General features: G+C 31.8%; 3 protein-coding genes across 3 annotated transcripts in view; 2 read left to right on the top strand and 1 right to left on the bottom strand.

The window, feature by feature from the left end:
• TRIADDRAFT_50201 (uncharacterized protein) overlaps positions 1–7189 on the top strand; it is a gene marked incomplete at both ends in the record, with an annotated part of 10046 nt that extends 2857 nt beyond the window's left edge. The window contains 4 exons of the mRNA XM_002111988.1: positions 104–204; positions 301–449; positions 2820–2824; positions 7157–7189. Coding sequence (XP_002112024.1) covers positions 104–204; positions 301–449; positions 2820–2824; positions 7157–7189 — 288 coding nt within the window. The remainder of the gene's footprint in view (positions 1–103; positions 205–300; positions 450–2819; positions 2825–7156) is intronic.
• Positions 7190–10052: 2863 nt separating this feature from the next.
• TRIADDRAFT_55641 (uncharacterized protein) lies at positions 10053–13402 on the top strand (the record flags this gene model as incomplete). Its single annotated transcript, XM_002111987.1, has 12 exons — positions 10053–10117; positions 11105–11172; positions 11772–11775; positions 11890–11920; positions 12027–12073; positions 12202–12264; positions 12355–12421; positions 12570–12640; positions 12731–12809; positions 12909–12988; positions 13060–13189; positions 13274–13402. The coding sequence occupies 12 exons, from the start codon at positions 10053–10055 to the stop codon at positions 13400–13402; spliced, it is 834 nt and encodes a 277-aa protein (XP_002112023.1).
• A 1093-nt stretch (positions 13403–14495) lies between these two features.
• Positions 14496–15051, bottom strand: TRIADDRAFT_24535 (uncharacterized protein; the record flags this gene model as incomplete). Its single annotated transcript, XM_002111492.1, has 3 exons — positions 14496–14600; positions 14695–14880; positions 14971–15051. The coding sequence occupies 3 exons, from the start codon at positions 15049–15051 to the stop codon at positions 14496–14498; spliced, it is 372 nt and encodes a 123-aa protein (XP_002111528.1).
• Positions 15052–17030: the final 1979 nt, after the last annotated feature.

The raw sequence follows: 17030 nt of genomic DNA, 5'->3' as shown, positions 1-17030 counted from the left end.
ATAATTATGATCAGGTAATAGATAATAGTACAATGTTGGAGTAACCTTACAGAATTAACTTGTAATCTTGTAGCATACTGAGAGTATGATAATTCTTCAATAGTTGGTACGTATTGCCAAAGTCCTAGGCACGGATGAGTTATATGCTTACGTTGAAAAATACAAGATTGACTTAGATCCAAGATTTCATGATTTGCTCGGAAGGTATGACTATTCTACTGAAACTAGCTCTGTTGATCGATGATGATATACTCTTGATAGTGTTATTTCAATTTCTTTTTTGTTTCATCTTTAATAAAGGCACTCTAAGAAGAAATGGGAAAGATTTATTCATGGTGAAAATCAACACTTAGTATCTTCCGAAGCAATCGATTTTTTAGATAAGCTATTACGTTATGATCATCAAGAGAGAATCACTGCACGTGAAGCTATGGACCATCCGTACTTTTGTAAGTATTATTATCTTGAATGATAATATTGAGGGATTATAGGTACAGATCTAATAAATGGTTTCCTAAATATATTCATATTGTAGATCCGATTGTTCGAGATGGAATTAAAGTTGGCGCTGCTGCCAGAGCTGAAAAAGCTGCCGTGGCAAATGTATCAGTAGGGCCAACTTCCATTTCTTCGACCATGCTAACAAATACTCCAACCATGACCAACACTTAAGATGTAGCGGATCTGTAAGCCCTTTCGTTCTCTGCAATAAAACAGTATTACAATATTTTATATGGCATACAAGTTCCTTAGAACACAGATTGTAAATGCCGATGGACAAACTAACTGTCAATTTAAGAATTCTGCACTTACATGCTACACTCCAATTTACTGTAAAGTATGTAATGTTGAACATTTCATTTTACTGATGACCTATATTAAGAAAATGTTATTTGACATCTGTTTAATAGAAGGCTTACTCTGTACTGCGTATTGACATATACTGACCATGCCTAAGTCTATGATGACTTTATAGCGACATCGTACTTGGATACCATTGTATCGATATTTTACTATCTACTCATACATTTTGTTATCGATAAGGCTTCCCTTTTCTCTATACCACGAATGTTTAGTAACTACAAATAATTGCGTATGTTATATCTACGGTGCTATTGTAACTTAGAACTGATATATACAATTTAGTGAATAAAAAGTGCTGTAGATCACCTTAGATCTATGCAAAAATCTATTAATATCATATTTTATTCCTTACTCTCTCACAAAATAATGATATTAATTATTTCTCGTAATCATTTGCAGATACATTCTTTAGAAATTTGTTTTTTTGTTTTGTAATTAATTCACTGAATTAACATACTGTAGAATTATTTAAAATGTACGTATTTGTTATAATCTTCAGACTAGCAATAAAACCATTAAGAATAAGTTTGCATGTCATTGTTGATAACCAATATACAGTACAATAACTTAAGCAATTTGTAATATCATCGGTTGGAGCTGATATTATAGGGATATACGCATAAATAGTACACACGCGTATTTACTATACTACACGAGTTTCGAAGAAGTTCACAAAAACATTATACGTCTTAATGCGCTATACGGGATAGCAAACAGTACTGTACTGTACTACCGTAAATTCTCTTATTATGACTACATCAGCTGGTAAATTTCTTATAATTAAATATCAACGATTAATATCCAAATAAAACACTGTTGGTGTTTGTGTGAGGATAAGTATCCTACATTACCATATTCGTACGTTATAGGTGGCCACTTACGAGTACGAATGTTTCAATTTTTGTGAATTAAGCTTTTTTACATCATGCTATACCATCGTCTACTATACATCACACTGATACTTCTTCAAGGACTTGGTGGTATTTATTATTGTTGTCTAAGAAACTCACTTGTATCCTTTATATTGAAATTACCAATAAATCGACAAAATCCTATGTGTAAAGACGTTATGTATTTCAAAATCATCGGCAAAACAAAGATGTAACCGTGGCATAGAACTGAAAAGAAGTCCACTACATCTGTAATCGTATCATTAGCTATCAAGTAGAGATTTAAATTAAAGTTTATTAGCTATGTTCAATTTATGCATAAAAGAAGACTTAAAATCGATCATTTAAAGAATTCTATGTGTACATATGTTCAAATTTTAACTTAACATATTATTACCGTGATCATCGAAATCATAAGTGGCGAAAAATTTATTCATTAATCACATTACTACATTTAATATTAACTGGAGCGAAGAATTAATTGTCATTAAACTGTTTCTATGTCATAAAATAGGCCAATATAACTTTTTAAAGAAAATATATAGTTAACGGCTTGACGCTGTCTGCAACAGGGAAAAACGTACTTTGAATTATAATTAATAGCAATCCGTAGCAATATCTAAAATTGGAAGGATAAGAAATCTTAATAGATCTTAACGAATATGTCGAAGAGTAATATGTTAGAATTATTGTTTTAATATTAAGTTAACTGCTTAAGCTCTATAACAATACAGATTGTCTAAATTTCCGCTAATGTTATGATTAAACAGTAGGATACGCATATACGGTACCCTATAGACTTGCAACGTGGAGTATTAATCATACTATAGACATTTCTACATCTATTTAAAGTCACCTTTAGTATTAAGGTTAACAGCTTGATATCAGATAACCATTTAAGTATGAAAATATGTCTTGCAACTTGCAAACTATGACTAATGATTAATAGTACTATAGTTGCTACACTAATGCATAAATTTTATACAAATATCGTAAACTATAAATGGTAACTCAAATTATCTTTGAAAAGATAATTTCGTGTTTATGTAATCGATTTTGATGTAGTAACGGTATCTTCTAGTTAAAGTATGCAATTCTAGTTAACATGAAACGTTACTATAGATTGTCGGACATTTTGTTGAGATCTGATATTATAAGTTCTTTATTTTATTTTGTATTACCGCTAAGTTAATGGTTAGAACTTAGACAAGATGATATTAGTAGTTAGTAGTATGTCTAATATCGAACATCTAATGTAATTAGTTCAAGTTAGCATAATATAGCAAATGTCCTCTTATTTGTCCAAGTGATTAGAAAAGAATAAATTAGTAGTATCATTGACCAGCATAGCTAAATTGCATTAGTCAGCTACTGAGGACTACAATCTGCCTATAGACACCGTTATCTCAGTAACAATATGGCACTTTGTCCAATTCAATACCTTACTATTCAATAGCAATACCAATTAATTGTTGACATTGCATAATTTCTATATTTAATTGATTGCAAAGTCAATACAGTATGTTCCAAGAATAAAGCTTTAGCACAGCTAATTTATAAGTTATATTATCATTTTAGTCTACCACTAGTATTAGGCGTTGATTAGCTTTACAAAACCGTATGTTGCTTTCTTGTATTTTCTTTCGATTGGTGACAATATAAAAGTAGTCAAGAGTATACTTGTCTTTTCATTAGTACTGGTTATATCTCTTACATTTAACAAAATTGTACACTTTTAGGTTTGACTATTGTCAGTAAAAATTGGTTATTTTATAACGGTATGACGCTATTTAAATTTGAATCATGAAATAATCTAACAGAAGAAGAAATCACTATAGCAAGAAAATTATTCAAGATAAGAAGTTATCGTAACTAATTACAAGTTAAAGTACAGTATTGCAATAAGCCTAATAATAATAACTCTTTAAATTCTACAAGGAACTAATAATGAGTCAGAATAATCTTCCTAAAGTCTTGGTTACTAATGGACTGAGCCATCTAGGTAGTCATATTATCTTACAGCTGTTGCAGAAGGGGTATCAGGTTCGCGGAGCTGTTCGCGATTCGAATGACAAAAATAGTAAAGGTTTGAAAAAGCTGACAGCAAATGCATTTGAAGACTTGGAATTAATTCAGATTGACCCTATAAACGAGGCTAGTTGGTTAGAGTAAGTTTATAAACAAATTGTATTATTCCAAGTAATGATTTGATTTACAATTCTTTAAGCCTATTCACATTAGAAGAATACCATAAGCACAATGTGTAAAATTAGAAAAATATCAAATACAATGATTCATTAGGCATTACTTTACTACAATACCTAATCAAGATCATTTTTATTAACGATTGATTAACACCCGTGTTAGAGTTACTACCTGAAAAGCTCTACGATAGATTTTATGTTTTTGTCGTATCGTATACGTAGAAAATTTGATATAATGGCAGTTATAGAAATTAGAGAATTATGATTATTTGATATTTGATATTTTAAGAATATTCTTCACTTCACTATTAATATGTTCATATTACTAAGATTACTTTTAGTCTTATTTTTTACTTTCTTGTTATGAAATTTATAGGCAATTTATATTGAAATATTACTTACATTTAATTTAGAGCAATTCAAGATTGTATTTATGTTTGCCACATTCCGATGGACAGTATCGGTGTCTCACCTAAAGACGAAGCCAAACTGATAGAAAATGCTGAATTGTTATTACAAGCATGTAGTAGATCGAAGACAGTCCAACGAGTTGTGATAACTAGCTCAGATCAAGCTATAATTGGTAAATTTTCATTTTAATACTGTACAATTAGGAAAAACATATTAATTTAAAATTTATATTCTCTCTTAGATGATATAGCGATAATTTATACTATTACATTAGCTTATATTGGTCCCTAAGGGACTTCCTTCTACTATATTTATGCTCTTGCTTAAAATATGTCTATTTTCTATGTACATAATAATTATATTGTGAACTTGTAAAATTTCTACGAGAGAATTTTCAGTTCTAATTGAATTTTAAGTATTAGATAATAGAATATCATATCATTTTAATCAGAAATGAAACATAAATATATCATTACCTTATAACCTTTCTACATTTTGGATACCATAATAATTGCATCATAAACTTATAACAATTTTACTTGGTCACCTTCAATATAATAATTGTATTTAAGTATTAGTTAGATGTTAGATTAATTATCTATATTCATCTAATCAGAAACAAAAATATATTGAATACCAATACTTTATAGGAAGTTCAATTGTTGATGGTAAAATATACTCGGAAGAGGACTGGTCGGACGAGACCGATCCTAATATTCAGCCTTGTTTAAAATTTAAAATTTTAACTGAAAGAACGGTTTGGGAATTTGCTAAAACGTTAAAAGGTACAACTTGACACCATCAGAATTTGCGTACAGGATAGACTTTAAAGTAAAATTTAAATCTAAAAATAACAATATATTGTCTTGTATTATATCATATAGGCAAGAATAAAATGAAAATTGTAGTAATAAATCCTGGTGATATGTATGGTCCTATTATAACCGGAACAACATGCAGTAATTTGGAGGTACAGAATCGAGTAGTGTCTTTTGTACTCTTTTATAGCTGTCCTCTAATTTTTCTACTAGGTTAATATGTTGCTGATACTTTACTGATGCTACAGTATTTGCAAAACAATATTACCTTTATGTATCAATTATGAACGTAATAGATTTCTATAAATGTATAATTAATCTACGCAAAATTCTGTACCGGGTATTTGATCTTAGCTGCCATATTAACTACTACGAATTTGTTTTCACATTTAATGTAAATAAATTTCGTCGTAAATTAATCATTTCTGTCTGATAGTATCTTTATAACTCAGCAATGAGAATTTAGTAATTTGGTTATATATTTGTTTGATATATGTAGATATATATTTATAGGTTTCATGAGAGTTTAATATACTTATGATTGCAATACTAGCGTAGGTTTATGATTTTATTTAAACAATGCGAATATACACTTTATGTTTTATACTTTTAATTTATAACAGATATATGATACAGTAAGCGTAATTAGTAACAAATTTAATACTTGCAATACTTATAACAAGCATAATATAATGATAAGGCCATATTTATTCTAGCGTTTAGTAAGTACTTTTAAAAATCAAATTATTCTCACTCCTACCATGACTAATACAGATTTAATACTGCACTTCATCCTATTACTATGATAATTATATTTCATATCGATTACTTTCAAGCATGAATAACATACGAGTACTACCTGGCAATTGTTTTTTCTCCATATGTATCATAGATACATTCTGATCCATCCTGAACTTTACTATAACAAATCAGATAATTTCAAGTATTTAATATTCTAGTTTTATTCTAGGACTTCTTAAAAATAATTACTAACTCTCGACTATTACCAAATAAGTATTGCAGTTAATAATAATTTAACATAATAACAGGAACATATCATTTAAAAATATACTTAATGTATGTACCTACAGAGAAAATTTAATGCGCTAGCATATTCATTAATATAAGTTACTTTTTTTAAATTTACCGGGAACATCACAATGTGGAACAGATCGTTAAAAACCTGTTGGAAAAGAAGATTCCTATTGTACCAAAGATATGCCTAAGAATAGTAGATGTTCGTGATGTTGCTGCCCTTCACATTGCAGCAATGACATCTGCAAGAGCTCCAGGTTAACATTACTACAAATATTAAGCTTGTAAATTAATCTTTCATTGCAAAATTTCAATAAGCCTTACGCATGCTTTGCTTTTAAAATTTACTGTTCTTTAATAAGATGTTTTACGTCTTTTATCCATGATTAGCAGTTAAATAGCGCATACTAGTAAGAATTTATACACTTTTTCTTGTTACATTATTAAATTTGTGAATTGCTAGTATTTACGATAATTTTTATCCATTGTTGCAGTATGATATGCTTAAATTATATTTCATCGGCTTTATTAATGAACCTTGTGTGATGCTGTATGGATGTACTCGTATGTTTGATTTTTGTCTTAGTTATTCACTACTTTACAGTAAGTCGTGTTATAAAATTTAGTTCTAATTTAATTTACTTTGATCACTTGTGCATGTTATAGCAATTTATTTTTCTACGGTTTAGGTAATCGATACCTTGCGATATCGGGAAATGTCTGGATTAAAGATATTGCAGGATATCTTGCAGAAGAATTTGAACCACAAGGTTCAGTTTTAAATATCTTTCTCTCAAGCTGTATTACTTCTGAGTTATATACATTCCTTTTATACTCTATATGATTCTATAGTAATTATCATTCACAGCGATTGATACTGGAAATAGTCAATACTATAAAATTTTTAATTGAGCATGTATTATTTTGACTGTAGGCTATAAAGTTACCAAAGACGAAACTCCATTAATTGTAATAAAAGGAGTTGCGTTAGTAAATAAATCGCTTAAGCAAGTCATACCAGCTATCGGAAAAACTGCCATTTTTCAAAACAGTAAAGTGTGTATATTATACTGTTAGTGATAATTTTAAATAAGTAGTCAAGCCATTAGTAAATAATAATCTTAATTTTTTTAATCGTTGTCAAGTTAAGTTGCACAGCAAATATGTTAATGCATTAAAATTTGAATTTTTTGCTACCATGGTGTAGGTTATTAAAGATCTTGGATTAAAATTTAGGCCAGTTGCAGTATCAATTATTGATATGGCATATAGTGCTATTGAGAACGGATTTATTAAAAAGACCTCCAAATATCGTGGAATTCCAAATACGGACTTGAAATCTGCAATCTACATTAATTAATAAAGGCAGAACAGAATAAACATAAACATGATGAAAATTTTGCTATTACCTAATAAGATAGGGAAAGATTATCCACTAGACTTATAATGGGGTGCATTGTCGTTCATGAAAATGACGCCATGACGTTAAAGTAAATTGTAGCACTATCGGCAATGTGCCACTTTAGTTTCTCTAAGCGAAAATAACTAAAGATGGATAATACCGTGTATAACACTAGATACATAGAGTGATATAGTGGCATATTCTAACCTATCTTTATCCATTTTGATTATTTTTTGTTTCACTTTTAAGCCTGTTAAAGCTTTTCATACATTGTCTTCAAACTGGAAAATAAGAAGAGTACGATAACTGAAAGTAAATAAATAGTAAAGTGGAATACCGGAATAACGTTGTTATTATTAACCACTTTTTGTAATTTGGTATGACTGAGCTTAAGATATTTATATTGTACTAATTGCTAACTAAATGTATTAGTGAATTCTATTCTATTATTATATTATTACAGCTAATTCATCCGATTTTTATTATCCACTTTGAAGCAGATGTGATCAGTAGGGTAATTCTTGTCTATTTATAAATTTATCAAAAGTTTAATGCTAATTCAATAAACGAATCAGCTCCATGGATTGATTGTATGAGGATGTTAGTAAAATATCTAGTAATAGATTGTGTTACATATGCCTAATAGCTATAATATGTTGATGACTTGGTATTTTATATACTATTTTATACGGGTATATGATATATGATTATGATGTGCCAATTTTTAACGTTATTTCCGTGATCATTGATCGATGAAGTATAATCCCGATTTGAGAATGAAGTGTAAACAAGTAGCATCTATCATTGTATAACTACTTTTCACCAGATCTGATATGATAAATGAATTTTATGACTGTTTTATTGTTAATATTGTGAGAAGACATGTTTGTTGAAGTAAGTATTACAGTAAATCCTATAGGAGAATAAATTGTATCGCACCTTGATCCAATCGTATCCCTAATGTTATTGACTGAACTAGAGTATTGCAGCCAATAAGCAGCTAATACAAGCTATTAATGGAAGCTATATCCCGAATTTTAGTTTAGTCGAGTCTTTATGTTATCGCTTTCTATAGTTCAAGTAGCATTGGATAAGTTGAAATAGGTGGTCGATTATTTCTATTTCGAGATTGCAACTCAATCTACAGTACACAATAATCTTTACATGCATGCTTGCAGTATAAGATAAACAAGATAAAACCGCTACCTGTATGCGAAACAATGGTTATAATATCTTATGCCTGGCTTCGCCACTTTTAAATAATAATAACGATAAAGTGATTATTATGATCCACCATGAACGGAACGACTAAAAAAAAATAGTTGTCCATGGATCGTCGCAGCCATTTGAACTCTACTATACCAGTAATGATAGAATTGTAGAATTACTGTCCTTGCTGATGGTCTTTATCTTCGAGTCGTTCCGACCCACAGTATGCACCTATACAATGATCAGTTACTGCATAACGCTTTCTGTATCATTGATAACAGCGGAAACATCACTACATTTGAATATTCAAAAAATGTATAAATAACCATTAGATCATCCTAGATGAAGGAAGATTTTTCAAATGCAAATTAATCCAGCAAAAGTCGATAGTCATGACGTAATGGATTTCGTGTTACAGTACTGTGAGTGTACAGTACGGTACTTCTGGGAAAGACTCTTCCCTGATACTGTAGGCTTTACAGTACTATGTACAGTACACTGTATAGTACAGTACAGTGTACTGTACTACTGATCGTATGGAACTGTAGTACTCGTATGGTGGACTTGAGTTGTGGACTTCTAGTGCAGTGTAAGTCACTGGAGTAAACGTCGAAACCAGTGGTGACGACATTGCTTTTGCTTGCAATTTGCAACACCCGTACAGTATCTTTCGTACTCGTATGGTGGACTTGAGTTGAGGACTTCTAGACTGCAATGGAAGTCAATGAGTAAACGTCGAAACCAGTGGTGACGATATTGTTTTTGCTTGCAATTTGCAAGACCTGTATGATTCTATTCCATACCATTCGACGATTAGGCATAGGAGACCAGCGTATAGTGGGCTATTGGTAGCGGTTTGCACCTGAAGCCCACATTAGAACCCCATGAAAGGGTATCAGAACTGAATCCATACCACGTCAATGAGCAAAACTAATGTCGTTTAGAGTATTCTGAATCACCACAACAGACTCCAGTACTACGGACGGTGCGGACGGCTATACACTCCACTACAGATGACAAGTCAAGACTGTACACGCTATACCCTACTGAGTAAGTGAGTATAATACCCATTCCTTACGGTCTTAATACAGTACTACTATAACGCTTTCTCCGCCGACGACCACTATAAGCCTGGGCAGTTCTTGACTTGCAGCCAAACTCGATTGCTGTAGTAGTAGTGTTAAATGTGTTGATCTTTTCGTAGTGGAAAAAGTTGAAAATGTCCAGCAGAAGTGAAAGCAAGATCAGAGAAGGTTTACAATATCTAGCAGCTGCAGAGAAATGGTAAGTGTCAATGATAGGATATTGTACAAAGTAGAAATTGACTTAAAATTACCGGCGTTGATTGACATAGAGTAAACGATGGATGATACAAGTTTACCATGGGTTTGCTTTCCTAAACTGAACCAGATCATATAATGTATTACTGTACTGTATAATAAATATACATATACTCAAAGTCTAAGTATAATTATAATTAGCCTAGCAAAATACAAACCATCATCAGTTTAGTTTATCATCACGGAAATAAACAGTCACTATTCAACTTTGTCCGCTGTCAATTTTTTATGTTATTCTATGCGTATACTGTACTACCATTCGACTGATGAATTGGATACGTATATCGATGATTGTGCTGTCGATGTCGACTACTTTTATATGAATGATCGTGGGTTAGTTGCTTGTTAAAATGATTAACTGACGTTAAATGTGTGAAATATGGCTATGATATTTGATTGTGCATTTATCACAGCGATCAAGAATTCAATCACTATCCTCGAGTTATATCTAATACATAAGGTAGTACTGTACGAGACTGCAGTGGTAGTTGTACAGATCATGATTGAAATTGTCTCATTCGCTTTAGCTGTCGACGTTGTATTTTTCAATAGAATGTTTTTTCAGTTCTGATTTCTAAAATAGTGCTGCCTTCACAAATAGAAAAGCTTTGGCCTGCTATAAGCGTATTAGTGACGATAAACACTATGTAAAAGGACTACAGTGCTGTAAATTCAATTCTGTGCTAACTTGCGTCTTGATTAGATGTAGATTAACTATACTTGTCTTACTAAACAAGTACTAATATCAATGTAATAATCAATACTCGAGGACTCAAATGTACTGATAAAATGAAAATAGTCATGTACAAATTAAAACATTTACTAGACATACGCCTAGCTATGATGATCAGCACTTGTAGAAGTACGTAGACTATTTTCCAATCATCCAATCAACATACCAGTTATATCATAATTATCGATCCTTTTATAGTATAAAGACTTCTCTATTCAAATGGAGTGCTGATTGGGAAGGAGCCGCATCTGACTACTCAAAAGCAGGTTTGCAATTTATTGTCTTACACCACTGAAGAATATGAAAGCTAGTTTCGTCCAACTGTCGACATTCTTATATAAATCAGTTTATAAAAGACACAGAACATCAATCTTCATTACTATTAGACAGTAATTATAAATACTATATTGTTGTTGTGATAGAATTTACTATTGACCCTAATTGATAACTTTTATCTAGTTTAGGAAATCTTAATTGTATAGAGCTAAAAGCACTTTGCATATAGATACATAGTTGAGAGCATCAGAATTGAATACATTACGAAATTATGATTGATAGAGAATGAAATTCCTTAAGAATTGACCTATCTTGTCATCATATGCCATATAGGGAATTGTTTCAAGAACGCCAAGTCTTATGAAAAAGCCAGTGAAGCATTCAGGAAAGCCGGCGAAGCTCAGTTGAAATCACAGGCGTATCCATAACTTTCTTATCACTTAATCTGTACATGTTAATAAGTACGACTAAACGCTTTATAGTAGCCCACACCCGAGAAGCAGCAAAGATTAATCATAGATTCCTTAACTTACCCGTTACTTGCATTGTGTACCCTAAATTTATAAATACAACAGTCTTTATCATGCAGCAAAGTAAGTTCATGAACTAATAAGAGTAATATAGATAATATGTTATCAACGTAATAATTGCCATACGTATTGTATGCTACTACACTCATCTGCTATTTGTTCCATTCGTATTTGTAGGTCATATGAACAGGCAGCACTCATGCTAAAGGTTATCATAACAATAGAATTTCAACAGCATTATTAAAGAAATGGACAGTAATTTATCAAATTTAGATTTGCTATCATTTAGTATTTTAATCTTTTCAAAACAATAGGAGTTAAATTGTATTGATGAGGCCGTAGATCTTCTAAAACAAGCCAGGTAAATCTTTGAAATTCTAACTTATTATATGACCTATGCCATAGTATTGTAATATCTAGCTATTGTAGGAGAGACAGCATAGACCTTTTGCCCGTGATTTATACTTAACAGATTCTATTAATATACAGTTCTATGCTATCGGAGCACGGATCACCAGCTTCAGCTGCTCAGGCACTAAATAGAGCTGCAAAGTAAGTATAGGAGAAAATGATTCCAGTAAATTAATGATGCTGCACAATGGATACTTTTGACGCTGAATTGTTGTAAATATTCATTTCAAGAATCTGTGAGGCTACAAAAGCAGAAACTGCTATCGATCTATATTTAAGAGCCTGTGAATTGCATAAGGTATGCTGATAACGAAGTACATTGCTGTGGCGATTAAGATGAAAATGTCTTTGGATAATGATCTTAATGTTCTGTGTACTTTACCATTTCCTCTCGTGATGAATTTTATAAATTCGTTGATTTGTTAAAAAATGTAAATCTACGTTAGATTGAAGAAAAATCAAATGAGGCAGTGGAATGTGTTGGCAAAGCTGCAAGATTACAGTTAAAACTAAAAAAGTAATTATGACATAGCAACTCGTAATCTTGAGAGAAATGTTCTCTTTTCGTTTAACATGAAATAATAAAATTATTTGCACTACTATTTAGGTACACAAACGTTTTGGGTACCATGCAGCAACAGTGCGAATTATATCAAAGCATGGAAAAATTTCCCTCCGTATTTAGGGTATGGATAACTTTCTGCATTCTAAGCTATATAAACATTTCAAGATATGATTATAAGGTATCAGATAGATCTTGCGTTAAACTGTTTCTATCGGTTTAGGCTATTATCGCTATGGTTATTGTTTATTTAAAACTTGGAGACAAAGTTGCGGCTGATAACTGTTTTAGAAGTGCCACTGAGTAAGTTTTCTTACTTCCAAATATTTTGCTATATTTAGCAACTATTTATTAGTAGTGAACGATTTTATTAGGTACCCCGGATTTGATACTTCTGAAGAAGGTGCATTAATAGAAAATTTACTGGATTCCATCACTGAGGGAGATAGCGAAACATTTCAGAAATGCATTCGAAATCCTATAATATTACATAATGACAACGAGGTACGAAATTTAACTAATAATCCTGTGCACCTATAGCATAGTTCTATAAATGGCGTAACAACTGCATTTGTGTTACCATAACAGATTGCAAAACTGGCAAGAGATTTACGCCCTCCAACAGTAGTCTTACCAGATTCTAATGCATCAAGTACTGGCAATGCGTTAGAACCTGATGACAACAACGATGACGACGTAGGTGATGCATTGAATTAGGCTATCGGTACGTCTACGCAGGGCACCGTAGAAAGAAATGTGTATATGGCAGTGCGAATTAATGTAACTAAAGAATTAAAAAAGATCATATATTCAAGCTGACACTGAATTAGAATATCCATGCCGTTGTAGCGCATTATTAATGTATAACATCATGCGACATTATTGACCTCATTGCATTCTGGGGTTTTCGTTTTCTTGAAATTGGTATGACTATATTACTCGTCGACTTCAAGGATTACGAGTAGCTTTATTATATTTTCACTGTAATAATTATAATTTACTGAAATGTAAGCTATCTCAATAAGCATAAGATAATTAAATGTAAGCAGGCGCAATAGTATATTTCGTAGTCACTTCTTTGTAGTAGTGTATGGTTTACAAGAAAAAAATTTTAAAAAATCCCTTCATGGTTCTACCTGTATAACTAACATTTCATCTAACCCAAATTATTTTAGTATAGGCAATTTCGCTGTAATTTTAAATGAAAGAAGACAAATTCTTTATTCCTGTATAAAATATGTATTAGCAGTATATAAGTGTTACGATTATATCCAAATCAAGTGAGTTCAGGATAGAAATGCATTGAAAACTTCTTGGTATGTTACAAAGTGAAGTTTAGGAATATCACTGAAAAGCTCAATTTATCAGCAATAAATAAAAAATACAAATACGTTCATTTTTTAACGTCAATCTTTGTATATCAGATTCTTAAATTATGATATTGTGCAACAGGTAATATCTCCTTTACTGGCTTAGCTTTCATGTTGTTAATATTATTATTGTAACAATATGAATTTTATATACATTAATATTGATTCGTTATCAACTTTTAGGATAGCCTCATTATACCCCTATATCGGTGACTATGGGCAATAATATTGTAACAGCCAAAGCAGAACTTATTTGTGATGGCTAATCATACAGAGCAATGCATCAGATAACAGCCCAATTACTATTAGCAGTAAAATGACGTTCTACTTCTAAAATTGCACAATTTTACGCGTATATTGTAAGACTATCACCATTATTTAATAATATTCTAATTATTTTGTTATTGAAACTATCTCCGTTAGGGATCTTCAATGAAAATTTAGTTATTTTCAGGTTCCCTAAGCCCTTCACTATGTTGCTTCTTACCCATCAACTCCAGTAGGGCTTTAGCACTAGGATCTTGATCGAGTATACTTCTTTTATTCTCCTACAATAATTATAAGCAATAGGAGGATTAATGGATAAATATACTACTATTACATCACTATTCTGGTTACAACTATTTTATAACAATATACATCATTATCATCGTCCTTCTTCTTTTTTCCGATACTCCATACTTCCAGACAATCAATCTCAAAAGTTTTATTCCCGGACAATTGTGGACTTCCGTAGGTTGTACACTTTGGTCCAGCCATACTATGGCCTTTACCGTATTCCGCATCAATCCATAATCCAAAATAATCAAATTGACCGCCCATACCCTTTAGGCAATAGATTAAGCAAACAAGATATTATTTTATTGTCGGTATTTTAAACATATTGGCGAATTATGGATCATGTGTTCCACTTACTAGGCCATTAGGTAACGTCTGCATGTTACAGTTTAGATACTGATAATTCTTATTGTATCTAGTAGTTGTATATACACTCATTTTAGGATTTGCGGTAAACAAAAAACATTTCGAATCGCCTAAAAGTGAAAAATTGATCGATAAAGTAATTAGCAAAGGTAAAATGAAACTTATCATGCGTAATACTACTACTTTGCTAGATAGAACTGAAATTATTCATTTAATATTATTCATTTAATAATTATTTTAAAATTGCCACAATGTATCATTCCGTTCAATCTATCAAAATGGATAAAATAGTTTACCAAAGAATTGAGATTTATAATTCCAATTTTGTGAAGCGAATCCTCCAAATATATGACCCTTTATATCACGAATGATTAGCAAAGTCGGACCTTTGTTAATAATTCTGCTGCACAATGTAGTAAAACTTTCACCATGTTGTAAACTGGAAAAGAGTAATTTCCATTCATGTCGTAGTTGATGTTCCAAGTGATTATTTAACATTAAAATTGTGGAATAGGTCAGTAACTGCGATGGTTTATTATCTTCTAATATGCATAGAGGTATAAGTATATCTGTAGTAGTCTCATCATTTTCATCATCATCATCATCATCCAAATCAGTTTTATCCGCTTGAACTATGTGGGATTTTTCTTCTTGATGGACAGAAGTTTGATCCATAAAACATGCCATAAATAATTCATCGGCAATACGTGTTATCAAGGGTGTTTTAACTAACCACTGTTCTATCTCATCGATGGAAAATTGTGAGCTATCGCTTTCAATTGTGGTGCTACTGTTGAAAGCGGAGAGTAAAGACTTCTCTTGTTTTGGGGAGCTAATGAGCAAATCGGTTAATAAGAAGCGAGCAAATTGATGCAACGCTTGACGATCTAAGGTTAAAAGCCAAGAAGAAATTTGCTGGCTATCACTACATCTACCATTTAGGCCAGTATGGAGGTAAGCAGTGACAATCAGTTCACAAAATTTTAACAATTGAGTACATTTAGCTGCTTTACTTTGAAATCCAGCGGTGATGGTGAGATAGATTCGTGTCTTTTCCGTTAAGGTTTTTTTCAATAAGCGCGATATAAAATGGCAAAATACTTCAAAGTTAATTGAAATCATATCACTTTCCGCATGATGAGAAGGCGGCGACATAGATATTCTGCTCATTTCATTGAATATAGCATGAATTACCCGAGTAGGGAAAGTTTTCGATAAGAAATTCTACATAAATATTCAACAGTAATCGGAAAATCCTTTAGGTAAAGCTATGACGTAATCTTACTACAAGTGGATCTTTTCATCCATCTTACGTGTACACTGTACTGTATGCTAAACAAGTAAAATATTATAATTCATTAATAATCATGATAACGGAATAAGCTTAAGACGTCAATATATTATGCTGTAGTAGGGTTAGGGTTAGGTGTATAAAATCCATTTTATATTGCTGGATTATAGACGGCTATACTGCACACTAATGCCAATGTCATCAGTAGCCCATACGGAGTAGCCATGGCTAATCAATTAGTAATCATGCAAGTTTTACTACTGCAGCTATAGTAGGCGATCAAAGGACTACATTATCCAACAGGGTGTAAATCGTCATCAGTCGGCTTAGACCTATCTATTCTATCACAAAATAATACTTAGGAAACAGTAAACATTACTGCTACTAATCAATCCCCATTGATACAGATGGCAGTAGCTAGCTATATCAGTGACTGCTATCCAATTTTACTACACTGCACCTATACAATGCTATAAGATTATAGCTTCTTCTCTACACGATATCTCTTACCTCTAAATCTTTTCTGTCAAAGTGATCGCCTTCATTTTTAGTGATTTCACTAAATAGATCTTGTAATTTATTTAATTCATCATCAGTAAAACATTTCATCGACTGGCTGTAGACATCTGCTTGATTTTTACTTTCAAATGATCCCATAGCTGCTAGCAGCATCGCCTCGATGGCCGGCAATTGAAGTAGTAGAGCGACCGATCGCGCATGCACCAATTGGGCTTGCAGAAAGGCGAAAAGAGCACAGGGT

Source organism: Trichoplax adhaerens, genomic scaffold (genome assembly GCF_000150275.1).
Source record: "Trichoplax adhaerens TRIADscaffold_4 genomic scaffold, whole genome shotgun sequence".
NCBI lineage: Eukaryota > Metazoa > Placozoa > Uniplacotomia > Trichoplacea > Trichoplacidae > Trichoplax > Trichoplax adhaerens.
This window is presented reverse-complemented; position numbering and strand designations above follow the sequence as displayed.